The sequence below is a fragment of the Cupressus sempervirens genome, chromosome 4 (assembly GCF_028749045.1).
Source record: "Cupressus sempervirens isolate cs-2001-9-10 chromosome 4, ASM2874904v1, whole genome shotgun sequence".
Lineage (NCBI taxonomy): Eukaryota > Viridiplantae > Streptophyta > Pinopsida > Cupressales > Cupressaceae > Cupressus > Cupressus sempervirens.
The window spans coordinates 647967977-647981903 of NC_143121.1; the positions used below are offsets into that span (position 1 = coordinate 647967977).

At 33.0% G+C, this 13927-nt stretch overlaps 1 protein-coding gene across 1 annotated transcript in view; it reads left to right on the forward strand.

Moving 5' to 3' along the window:
* Window positions 1-2397: 2397 nt before the first annotated feature.
* LOC149562898 (uncharacterized) overlaps window positions 2398-13927 on the forward strand; it is a 28573-nt gene continuing 17043 nt past the window's right edge. Inside the window, exon 1 of the mRNA XM_089823939.1 lies at window positions 2398-2991. Within this exon, the coding sequence (XP_089680065.1) occupies window positions 2629-2991 (363 nt within the window). The 5' untranslated portion in view covers window positions 2398-2628. The remainder of the gene's footprint in view (window positions 2992-13927) is intronic.

The following is a 13927-nucleotide window of genomic DNA, read 5'->3' on the forward strand; positions in this document are numbered from 1 at the left end:
ATAGATCTTTCTTCTCCCTTTGTACAAGGTTTCAGGTCCTTTCAAAACCTATTTTTACTTAATAAAAAATCATCATTATGAATGTAAAATAACCATCATTTAGAGACCTATCATGTGGCATCATCATGAGAGAGATCACCTTTCTAACTAGGAATAATTAAACCATCATTTCTACGAGTAATAATAATCAGATCAAATATAACTCTGTGAAATATAATCAATGAAGTAATCATCAAAAATATATATATATATATATATATATCAAATCATCACTTTGTCAATCTTGTATGATAGGAGGCACTCATTGCATGAGCACTCAGGCTAATTAGAAGAACACAAGAATAATCCAAACTTAAAATGGATCCAATTCCCATTTGAAATGTATCTATATTTAGTTTTCATGCATGGTTAAGAATGGTCATGTGTATTGAAATACATGCTTGTGTTAGATATATACACACCTCAATGTGGGGGGATAATTTAATGGTGAGTTAGCAATACTCTAACCAAATTCTATATAGTTTTGGCTCATTTTGGTGGAATGTCTAAAGATAATTAGAAGCAAATTGTGGCATAATATATGCCAATTTTGGACTCTTCCAAGTGATTTCTCCTTCGATTATGATTTATTCTCATCCATAGGCACACTTCCATATAAATTCAAACATTATCCTAGCCACATTTGTACCTATTTTAATGCATATATTGTCTTATTATTAACACACATTTTAAGGCATCTATTGTTTGCCTTGAACTATTACATTTTCTATTCTTGGAATGGTTGGGTTCAATCTCATATAGCCAACCTGGTATGTATATTTATGCAACTTCATGATATTTCTTTGTATTTAAAGAATTATTCAAGAATAATATTGAACATCCTTATTACAATGTACACTTATAGGAATAGTTTGACTTGAATCACTAAAAGGAATCAACATTTAGATCATAGTCACTCCAAACATCCATGTGCACATACATATACACACGCGACCACACATAAACATTAAGCTAGTCTAACAAATGGTATTGACTTATGAAAGGACAATCCTTGTTGTCTAGCAATCACCTCCAAGTATTTTTCAATATAGCCACCCCATTTACACCAATAGAAAAGAAGGGTGATAAAGGTAGACAATATGCTAGATTAATCTTGTCAATTATATAATATTTTTATCCATCAAGACATTCTTGTGGAGTATAGAAATGATTCCACATTGAACACATTCAACCTCCACATAATTATGTGTCTATTACAATTTTAAATGATGAATGCATCAATTATATTCTTTCTAAATACTATACACTGATTCTACACAACATCATTATTTAATTTTATAATAATTTAAAAAACTAAATAGTCATATCTCTTTCCCTTTAGATTCTCATTCATTATGATTATAAATTTCAATTATTATTAATGAACTCTTACATTTGTTAAATTTACCTATATTTTTATTGTAAAGGTTTATAGGATCTCTGATAAAGATAAACTAAATCTCTTTTGATACAATATCAATATATACTGATATAGATATTATCATAACTGTATATACAACTGAATCAGGTTCTGATTAATAATATCGACGTGCTCTTGACAGAGTAAGTAGATCAATAATGTTCTTATCACAGTTCGAATGATATATGTATTTAATAGATTTGAGTGAGGCAACGATTTATGACTTTTACTCGAGTGTTATCGCTGGTGAATAGCAGATCATTGTCATTATTATTGATGATCTGATTCAGCCAACGATCAGTGATAATTAGCCGATAGGCTACTTCTCTGGGGTTCCTTTGCCAAGAAGTGTCCTGTTCAGCCCGAAAAATGGTTCAAATCAAGATTTTGAAAGGCAAGGGCTTAACACGAAGGTGTTTCAAATGGAGTTTCCTGTTATGGGTGTCGGACGTTTGGGCATTTGCTCCCCACTGCCGAGATGTCCATGCCAGAGTCCTACTCCTACTTGCAACTGTGTTGATAGATAGCTGCTTCCAAGAGGGATGGAGGGGCCACGAGTGGGCCACCCTTAAACATCACACACTAAGGGAAGAATTAAGCTTGGGAAAAAAAAATCAACTTTGACTATTTAACACTTTTTTGCAGCCTTCAGCCACCCTAACCACAAACCCATGGCCTCCATCCATCTGCAAATCGAGTATCTATGGTGACACTCGTGGGGAACGGCTTAAACATCACACACTAAGCTTAATTCCTAAACCAAAAGTGTTAAATAGTCAAAGTTGATTTTTTTTTCCCAAGCTTAATTCTTCCCTTAGTGTGATGTTTAAGAATGGCCGAGTATATGAAGCATTGAATTTTTTAGAGAGCTATATCATTGCTGGATGCCCAAAGCTACAGAACATAAGAGGTATTGAAGAATTGAAAGGACTGAAAGAAATCATTATTTCAGACAGTCCTATGATAAGCCACGTTCAAATAAAAAAAAGAAAAAAGAATCTAAAGATTATGGACGGATTACAAACCAGTCCCATATTTCCAAAATCCATCTCTTGCATCGCCAATTGTTCTGAGTTCACAAAGGAAAACCGTGAAATTCACAATCTCGCCGGTTATAGAACTTTCGGTGGGCGGAGAAGTGCTTTCGTATCGAGCAAGACAATGGCTCAATGCATGTGGGCACCTCCGTCTGGCCCTGCTCTATCATTCTCGTCAAGTTCGTTGAGCACTGCCTCACAAGAACAACAACAGAAATATCATCAGTGCCCACAAACCCTTACGCCCAAATCCTTCAGTTCGACAACAAGCGGGGAGTCGAACTCGGGACTGGCTGTGGCATCGCCGGAATGGGGTTCGCCCTGCTCGGCCTCGATGTTGTCTTGACAGACATTGCCCCCGTTCTGCTTAATTTAAAACGAAATGTGAAGAAAAATACGACCGCTACGTCTCTCAAGAATGTTGGAAAACCGGGCTGCAGCACCGGAAGAGTGAAAATCTCACAGCGTTACTGGAACAATGAGAAGCAGATTCAGGTACTCAAGCCTCCCTTTGATTTTATAATAGCTGATGTTGTTTATTTGGAGAATATTGTGGAGGCTTTGATTTTAACCATGAATGCTCTGGCTGGACCTTCCTCTGTTATTTTGTTGGGCTATCAGATTCGATCACCGTAAGCCCATAGCACCTTTTGGGATATTTGTCCTAGGTATTTTAATGTTGGGAAGGTTCCCTGCGAGTATTTGCATCCGGATTATGCTTATGAGGAGACCGATGTGTATGTATTCAGTAAAAAAGAGTAATTAGGGTTATTTAATGTTAGGATTTTCACGACATAGTTATAAAGTCGGGATTTTTTTGAGAGACTAATAATATAGTTAGGGTTTTGACAACAAGTCATAGGCAAAGTTTTTAGGGTTTTTGGGAGGCTTTAGAAATACATCCCTTCCAAAAATCAGAGCAGAGGGTAAAAATTGTAAATTGGGGATTTGTGTAGTTGAGGGTTTAAGGAGCTACTTTTTCAGGACTCTAGAGGGTTTAGTGTTCTACTTCTGGGTAAAGTCAGCATTTTCTTTTTCGTTGAACTTACACTATTGCCATGTCGTGGTAACAAGATTTCTTATTATTATCTCCGATCTACTGTGTTATAAGTGGTCATTACCCTAATTTCGGCAAGAAGCTTTTGCAATGGCAACAATTCAGTTTCCTTCTACCTAGCTTTTGAATGCTTGTTTAGCTGGATCTACAATCTTTTTTGTAGGGTTTCAATCCTTTGCATATTTGCTAATGGTATGCAGTTGATCTTGTAACATCTGTAATTGCCCAAATGCTGTTGATCTTGTAATATACGTATGGTGGCAAGAAGATTTCTTGTTCTTATCTCCGATCTGATATGTGTTATGAGCGGTCATTAGTAATTACCTTAATTTCAATAACAAGCTTTTACAAAGGTAGGAATTCAGATGATAAGTAGGAGATAGTTTCCATAGCAAGTCAATTTGTGATATTGCTACTAGGATTCAACTGTGTCCTTTGTAGCTAGCTATAGAACACTTGTTTAGCTGGATCTACAGTTTTTCTTCATGGTTTCAATCCTTTGCATATCTAATGGTATGTTGTTGATCTTGTAACGTACATAATTGCCTAAATTTTGTAATAAGTTTTCTTCTCAGCATTTTTAGTAGTTCTTTTCAGGGTTAGAAGGACCTTTTCAGAGAGACTAAAGTTTTTTGTTGCTATCTTGAGGAAATTGTTGTTTCCTCTAAAATTACCATTTAATGTTTGATGTAACACTAACATAATCTTCTAGATTTCCATAACCATTTATGGATACTTTTGAAATCTTAGTTGTGCCTTTTAAATGTATTTCAATCTACATGGAGCACTCCTAATATCTTAGTTGTGCCTTTTCAGAGAGACTAAAGTTTTCTTCTCAGCATTTTTAGTAGTTCTTTTCAGGGTTAGAAGGACCTTTTCAGAGAGACTAAAGTTTTTTGTTGCTATCTTGAGGAAATTGTTGTTTCCTCTAAAATTACCATTTAATGTTTGATGTAACACTAACATAATCTTCTAGATTTCCATAACCATTTATGGATACTTTTGAAATCTTAGTTGTGCCTTTTAAATGTATTTCAATCTACATGGAGCACTCCTAATATCTATTATGTATTTAACACAATAATTTAAATAAATGTATAATTTTTATTGTTATATTTTTTTCATAATTTTTAATAAATTCATTTAATTTTTTTTTTATTTAAATTTTTTATAATGTATCATTTTGTCTCATATGATAAATTTACTATTTTTAAATGTAAATTTTTTAAACAAATCTAACTTTAGAATACAAATAAAATAATGTTGACTTAAAGAACCCTATTGAAATGTATCATTATATTTTATATAATATTTTCATAATTTCTAAGTTTAGATTTCATAATGAATTAAAAATCTTTGATTAAAAATACAATTGATTATTTGCACTCCCCGATGCCATCCTCAATGTATACATGAATCATATGGTCATAGAGGCATGTAGGTCTATTCAATCATTTCTGTAATTAATAGTTGTCACATCTATTTAGTAATTTGTTTAATTAATATTTGCTAGAACTACACGGTATTTATTATTTTTAATTTATTTGTTAAAAATTACTTTATATATAAATAAAAACAATAAATTACTTTATCTATAAAATAAAACAATATATTATATCAAAATAATATCAATTCCTAAAACAAAATGATTGAATAGAAATACATCCAGTACATTATGAAATGATTGAATCCCTGTACACATTTACTAAATAACTATTAATTGTACAGTAAAGTATGTGCAGATGTAGATGACTATGGAAATATGTATACATGGGGAGTGGCATGCAGCTGGTGAAAATATGTTGCACCTAGCCGGTGAGCATGCAAAAGTTTAAGTTGATGAAACCAAGAAACTAGAAGAGTATAGATCCTTTGTATATTTCTATGAAGGAATACCTGCCAAAGAAGAAGTTGCCAATCAAGTTGGAAATCGACAACAAGTTTTAGTATCAACCGAGTCACAACTAGTGAATGTCGAACATCACTTAGAAACCAAGTTGCAAAATAAATAATTGGTGACAAGGAAGCTAGACCAATGACAAGGAACAAACTAAGGAATGAATCATGTCTATGCAAGATGATAACTAGCATAAAGCTTTGGAAGAAGAGATAGATCAGATAGAGAAAAATAAAACTTGGACCTTAGTTCCTAGACTAGCTGATAAGAATGTGATTGCTACAAAATGGGTATTTAGGAACAAGCTAGATGAGAATGGTGAGATCACAAGAAATAAGGCCAGACTAGTCTACAAAGGTTATGTACAAGAAGAAGGATTGTACTATGGAGAAACATTTGCCCCTGTTGCAAGGATGGAATGAGTAAGAACTCTTCTTGCATATGCTGCTTACTAAGGTTTTAAAGTCTACCAAATGGATGTAAAGTTTGCTTTTTTGAATGGTATACTAGAAGAGGAAGTCTACATAGAACAACTAGAGGGATTTGTTGATGAAAAAAATAAAGATATTATTTGCAAGCTACACAAAGCACTTTATGGTTTGAAACAAGTGCCTAGAGCATCGTATGAGAGACTACACAAATATCTTGTGAAGATAGGATTTGAAAGAATAGATGACAACAACAACTTGTATATCAAGGCAGAAAAAGGTAAAGACATTCTGATATCTAAAATCTTTGTTGGTGATATAATATTTGGTGGAAAAGATGCCCTATGCAAAGATTTTGATGATCAAATGAAACATGAGTTTAAGATGTCAATGTTTGGATAAATCAAATTTTTTGTTGGACTGCAAGTACATCAACTGAAATATGGCATATTTGTGACCCAATCAAAATACATCAAGAAGATACTTAAGACATTTGGCTTAGAAGATTCAAAACCAGTCAGTACACCAATGGTCACTGGACATAAATTATCCAAGAATGATGAGTCAGCTAAGGTATATCAGACAATGTATAAATCAATGATTGGAAAGTTGTAGTATGTTGTGCATAGTAGACCAAACATTGCATTAGTTGTTAGAATAGTGTTAAGATTTTCTACAAACCCAAGAGAAAATCATCTTATGGCAGTAAAAAGAATATTGAGGTACCTAAAAGGAACTAATGACTTTGGCTTATATTACAAGAAGACTGAAAAAATTGAGTTGAAAGCCTACACTGATGCATATTGGGGAGGAAATATTGATGATAGAAAAACCACTAGTGGAGGAGCACTTTTCTTAGGTAAAAGATTGATCACTTAGACTAGCAAAAAGAAAAGTTGTACCTCACAGTCCACAACAGAAGCTGAGTATGTTGCTACTGCAATCAACTACACCAATATTGTATGGACCAAACACCTGTTGAAAGGTATAAAAGAATAGATAACTGAACCTATGATACTCTATTGTGATAACATAAGTGCCATCAATATATCAAAGAATCCTGTGATGCATGCCAAAACTAAACACATTGCAATTAAGTATTACTATGTAAGAGAATTGGTAGAAGACAAGCAAGTGAGGATGAAATATGTCAGTTCAAAGGAACAAATTGCTGATATCTTCACAAAAGCACTACTTAAAGATGCATTTGAGTATCTTAGAGGTAAGTTAGGGGTGATACCCCTATCCAAGGTTGTTTAAGCAAAAACAAGACTACCCTGCATCAAATGAGTTAATTGTTGAAATGTTATAAATTGATGCAAAAGATACTTACTTTAGGTTTTTAACTGAAGTAATCAAAGCACTAAAATTCCAAACAAGTCACAAGCAAGGTGATAGAGGGAGAAAATGGAGTTCTTCCAAATGCTACACTTGCGTGATAAGATGCTGAAATAATATGTCTTTGGCATTGTTGTCAAAGAGGGAGAAATGGCAGAAACTAATCAAACCTATAGAATCAAATGGACAAAGGGAGAGGTAGCTAAATTGATCAAAAGAAAGAGGTGATATCAGAATAGCAGAAATTGATCAATGCATGCAGAGGGAGAAATAATGTAAGAGGGAGAAATAGTAGGTAAGAGGAAGAGCAGAACTAATAAAAAAGGTAAGCTACAGAAAAGAGGGAGACATACAAAACCTAATCAGACATGTAAAGAAAGGATCAGTTTAGAACAATAATAGAAAGAATTGTGTAAAAGATAATAGCAACTCAGAGAGAGAGAGAAACAGTGCAGACAAGAATTAATCAGAGAAATAGTAGAACAAAAAAAGAGAGGGAGTTATTTATAGAATGCAGAGGAAGTCACAAGTTAGTTTATGTTCTTGATAAAGTTTTCTTTTTGGCATTTGATTTATTATTTTAACCTTGTTAGCATTTTGATAACTTGGTTGATCAATTTGGTTTGCCATCAATGCCAAAGAGGGAGATTATTGGGATCTAATTGAAAAGATCACTATTGAAGAAGAGAGATTGTTTGCAAAGAGGGAGATTGTTGATAAAGAATGTTTTCAATCATTGTTTTGTCACTGATGTCAAATCTACTATTTGCTGGAATGACAATTGCTTATAAGATCCAAGTACTATCACTTAGTTGATTGATTAAGAGGATTCAATCAATAAGATGTAACAAAAGCACCTAAGGGAAGGTTGAGTTATGGTTTTGTAATGAAGTACAAGGATTAGTTAAGACAATGGTAAAATGATGAATTGATAGTATACTTGAAGATATAGATGTTGGCTACACTTAGAAACTTTGGAAGAATAAGTTGTAACAAAGTTGTCTACAAAGCTTGATTAAGTTCATTAGTGGGTGCCGAACAAGCTAGTTCATGCCGAGAAGATATTTAGTTAGTGAAGAGCAAATAAAAAATCTAGGGTGTGCCAAGTGAAACAAGAGTTGAGAAACTTCAAGTGTCAAGTAAGTAATAGGTGCTGAGCATCAGTAAAAACTTAGTTAATGCCGAATGAATCCATAATAGGTATCGAGCATCAGTCAAACACAGTAGGTGCCGAGTAACACAATATGTGCTAAGCATTAGGATTTCAATAGTGCCAAGCTATTGTATTATTTGAAAAGTCAAAGATTCGCTAGATCTGAGCTGACAAAGTTTATTACCTTGAATTTTGTGAACCAGATGAAGGATAAGAATGTTGAGCTAGTGGCACAAAATTTTAGGTAAATTATTTTTGGGTGAATAAAGGAGGATTCTTCATGATGTTTCTAGAAGAAACAAGATAAGGGGTAGATTCATTGAATCCTACCTAATCCATACAACCTAAAAGAAAGAGTGGGAAGATTCAAGTAGGAAAAGTTTTACTAAAACTTATATTTAAGGAGTTACAAGTCAAGGAGCTAGAATAGCTGGGGTGCCAAGTTGCGAAGTGCTTGGTAGGATGTCAAGGTGAAGGCATCGAGAGAGAGAGGACGAACAGAGTATAGAGACTCTACTTCGATAGGCGACCACAGAGGAGATTGCACTGGTATATTAGGCATGGAGACTCAAGGAGACAAAGCTTGAAAGGAGGACAAGCTATTAGAGCCGTAGAGACTGAAAGCTAGGCAAAATTTGAGAGCTGTACTGAGATCTAAAATTTGCAAGTTAAGTTGTGAGTTGTATCAGACCAAAAGCCCTTGTTGTTACTCTCTAACAATTGTATCAATTAGGGTAAAATCCTATAAACTTAGGTTGGTTTAACAACCACTTGTAAATCCTTTAATAGGTGGCATTCCAAGTGAATGTTCTAAAGTCCTTTAACTAGGCCCACTTCTAACAAGGTGGTTAAATCCTTTAACTAGGTCACATTTAACAGTGTGTTGTATCCTTTAACAAGGTAGGCCTTTCACAGGGTATCACTTTAGAAGAGTAAGAATTGAGTAACATGTTACTAGTGGTTTTTCCCAAATTGGGTTTCCACGTAAATCACTGTGTTATGCGTTGATTCTTCATGTGTTATTCTTGCAAGCTAATTTTATCGTAATTTGCTAAGTAGGAAAGTTTAAGCTTGGATGGATGAATAGTTTAATGGGCTCACTTTACTTGGTGAAAAGGTTTTATTAGGACATTTGTACCTTGAATAATTGATTCAACCCCCCCTCCTCTTAGTTATTCTAAAGCCTTTCTAACAAAATGATATCTACTTCATTAGCTTTACATATCATTTTTTTTTTTTTTTTTGCATATCCAAGAACATAATGTAACAAAGCATGTAAAAATAATACTAGCACATGAAAAGCCTAGAAATAATGCATGCAATTATTTTTTAAACTAAAAGGTAAAGTTCTATAAAATTGCATTTATTTTTATGTTATCTTTTGGGAACTATTTTTATCCACCCTTGTCCTTTTTTCTCTTTCTATGAGGCACTAGAAGAGTCACAATTTCATATTGTTCATTGCATCAAACTACTTCCTCATTATTCTTGTCTCTCATTTTTTGAGATTCAACAATGGTTGTCTATTGAGTTTCATGAATGTTGATTGCATCTCTTCCTCATGATTACTACTAGATGCTTCAATTGATGAGTTTGACTTAAAGGATTACTATACACAACATAATTTAACTATTAAAACATAATATATCTAGTTAAATTAATTCATGTCATAAAATAAATTAATTACTTATATCAAATTGATCACTAGTGGTTAATTTCTCCCCTCGATCAATCAAATGAACATTGTTGAATGCCTTGGGAACAATGTAGGAGAGCATACTTTAAGTCCTCCTCTTAAGCTTAATATTCAAATTGGTGAACCTATCTTAACAAAGAAAACCAAAGTTATAAGGTACACTAACTAGTGCAATACAACTAACTAGTTTTTTTAAAATTTTAGATAACAAACATAATCTTGATTAAATGTTCACTTACCTTGCCACCATGAATGCTATTACATTCACCAGATCCTAGCTTATGAGATCCAATTCTTGACACCTAAGCTTGGGCTGCATTGATTGTATCATGAAGGCATCTTTTACCTCCTTGTGTATATGACCTATTGTTTGGATTGTTACAAGTCTTCCTCTTGAACTTGGCATATTTTATGTAAGTTCATCGCATGTCACTTGGTCCATGACCCAAGCTAGACATGGATACATTAAGTCTTTTTCTAATTTTTGACCTTAGATTATCTTGTTTTGAGTGAATGTAATTATGTGCAATATCTAGAATAACATCTTTATTAAAACCAAGATCACCAATTTTTTATATGAAATCTTTAAATATTTCTTCCTTTTTAGCATTGGGTTGTCTCCTCCAATCCATTTGGATGGTATCTCCAAATAACTTTTTTGTAAAGTCATAAGTTAAGTGATAGAATTTTAAGCCTATTTCATCCTTGACTACATTTCCTTTTGAGGTGAGCAAGATTGTTACATCTTGTAATGCTTTTCTACTTACTGATGATACTTTTGTAGTCTTAGTGGTTAGGGAAAATGCCCTTACAAGAACATCGGTTACTTAGTCATTAACTTCCTATATTTATAAAAAAATTATGAAATATTGAACTATTGTCAAATTAGAAATAGGTGCAAAGACATTATTTATAAATTAGGAATAAAACAATATATAATGTTGACAAATAGAGTACACAAAGGATAAGAATTATTTTTAATACAATCATATGCAAGAAAAGAATGGTCTTTAATCATTCATTAGATGTATCAAAGAATACGCACACACACATCACTTCTTGACTAAGAGTTATAGAAAGTTTCAAATTCACTATTTACATCTAAAAAATGTAAATAAGACACAAAGTTATGGAATTTTTTTGGATACTTCTAAAGAATGATTGAAGACCAAGAATGATAAACCATGTATATTGTAAGTAAGCTCAGGTGCAAAAACAAGTTCCTACACTAATCCCTTAAGGAAAGTATTGTGCAAATTCTTATTAAATCCTTACAATTATAGACTTGATATTATGTAAACAATAATATTGCAATCAAACATGAATACATAAAATAGATAGAAAAATAAAACACAAACATAAAGATATGTCGATGGGGAAAAACATTTCGGTAAAACAAACCCACCCCTCCAAAGCTTGCACAGTGCATTGTCTTCAACACAAAGGTTACAACACACTTGCAATGCAAGTTCTTTCAAGACACAAAAGACAAATCCAATTGCAACAAAACACTACCAACAATACACTTTCACTCATTCCTATCTACAACCCTAAAGTCACTTATATCACGCACTTTCCATTTTAGGGAAACTCCCAAAGAAGAACCATATTAGGGTTTTATCATTCTTTGAAAAAGAAGGAACCCAAATTTTTTTTCTGACCAATACCCTGAATCCCGCGTGCTAGATGGAGACTTGAGTGTACAGTACTCAATGATCTTCATGTCTTCACCCATCATCATATCTTCCAAAGATAGCTCTTATGTGTAATAGGAATCCGTCATAACCATTTCACTCATGATCTCCTTACACACTATTCAAGATGCTAACACATGCAAGTCGAGTGACACATCAATATGCTAACTAGACATGTATACTCATAGTTAATTACATTACTTGAAAAAAATACATTTACAAAACAAATAATAAGAATAGGAATTATCCAAGGTTGAGACACCTTATTCCTAACATATATTATCATTTTTCATATTTACTGTAAGTGAATTTGTCAAAGGTTTGAAATAATAGTGACATTCTTTATGCTGAAGTAACACAACCAAATAGGTTATGTGCTTTCTAGTTTTGAGAGAATGAGTTATAAGAGGGTAGAAGATAAGAAAGTGATGCTATCTGAAGCATTAAATAGACTTGATATTTGAGTTCTTTTTTTCTATACACATCATTGTTGCTTTGCTGGTAACACATCTTAATTGGCCACTCTATCAAAATCAAACCTTATGATGCAGAGCATCCTAACATTTCCTTAAACTGATCACATTCATAGATCATAAAACCTTACTCATCAAACTAACATTAGTGGGAAAGCCTTTAAGAAATAGGCATGCAACACTCATTAATCCTTCAACTCCTTTCACAAGTACTCCTCTCCCACAAACAATTGCTTACTGACCCATAACTATTTTTCTCACAACATTATTGATTTTTTTTTTTACATAAGTCATAATAGATTCCACAACTTGACTGACTACAATTCTCAATGTGATTGACCATATAATTCTCCTACTCTGTGTGACAATATAATAAAGCCTTTCTAGTACCCATCACTTACTGGTCATACAAGTAACATCCTCCATTTACTCATTAGAATTCCATGGAGTGAAACAACTTTAAACTCCTAAAATGATCACCCATTAGACTGAATATCCATTCCATAAACCATTAACAAACCCTTGCACCAGATTTCATTACTTCATCTAATGAAAAAAAATATAGTTTAATATTGTTCATATCCTCTAGATTTCAATGGAAAACATAATGAATAATTTATCTATAGGCTTCCAATAACTTACTATTAGAGTGCTTGTAGTTGTTGCTTCAAACCATGATAGCCATCAATTTTTGTTGAATTACAACCTTCATCATCTCAGAGACATGTCGAACATATTTTTGTAGGCCAAGAATGAAGATAAATAGAATAGGTTTGAACACCAAATGAAACTTTAGAAGAAGTCTCTATATTCTAGAGTAACAATGACTCTAAAAAATACTTGGATGACCCTATGTTGTGCAAAACATGGCTCAAGATTTTCACATACAATGGTAAAATAGAGCTAAATTGGAGGATGCCATTCTAAGCATTAATGTGAGAGGACAAGTAGTGAAAGATCATTTATTGGGGGTTGAACTTAGAAATTATGTATTCTTTATTGGAGGGGATGTGCTTAGAATAGAGGAGAATATTGTAGTGGAGGGCCCCTATGTCTACCAATCTTCTCATTATAGAGATTTCTATTGTATCATGAAAAACCTTCCTGTAACAAATTATTTCATGGACCTTCATTTTGTAAATATAGTATTTACCAATGGGCCTCTAGCGATTCATACAAGATCATAAAATTTTGTCACAGTTGGATATCTATGCCTGCATTGGTTTAAACACTCCAATTTTTTTAATGAATACAAACAAAATGGTTAATAAAGACAGTGTGATAAAAATAAGATTCTAGAGAAAGTTATACAAGCATCCCTACCTCACGATGAGAATATTATTGAAAAGATTGAGATAAAATAGGTAATTGAAGGTGTCCATCATGTTCATAAACTTTTTGAGGAACAAGTAAACACAATGAGTGAATATATAGAAAGTGTTACAAACTAAGAATAATGTTATAGCAGTTTGTTCCACCAATGCTAATAAACATAGAAGTCATTCTTATTAGAACATTTGCGTGATTGTTAAGTCAGAGATTTTTTTTTCTAGGGAGTACAACTAAAGTAAGTTTTGGTTTTTTTATCTAGCAGGTAGTAAGAGAAAAAAAATACCTGATAGGAACTTCAAGCTCACACATCTACTACAAGATTCTCTAGGAGAGGCAATTCAAAGGCATTAATGTTTATGCAAA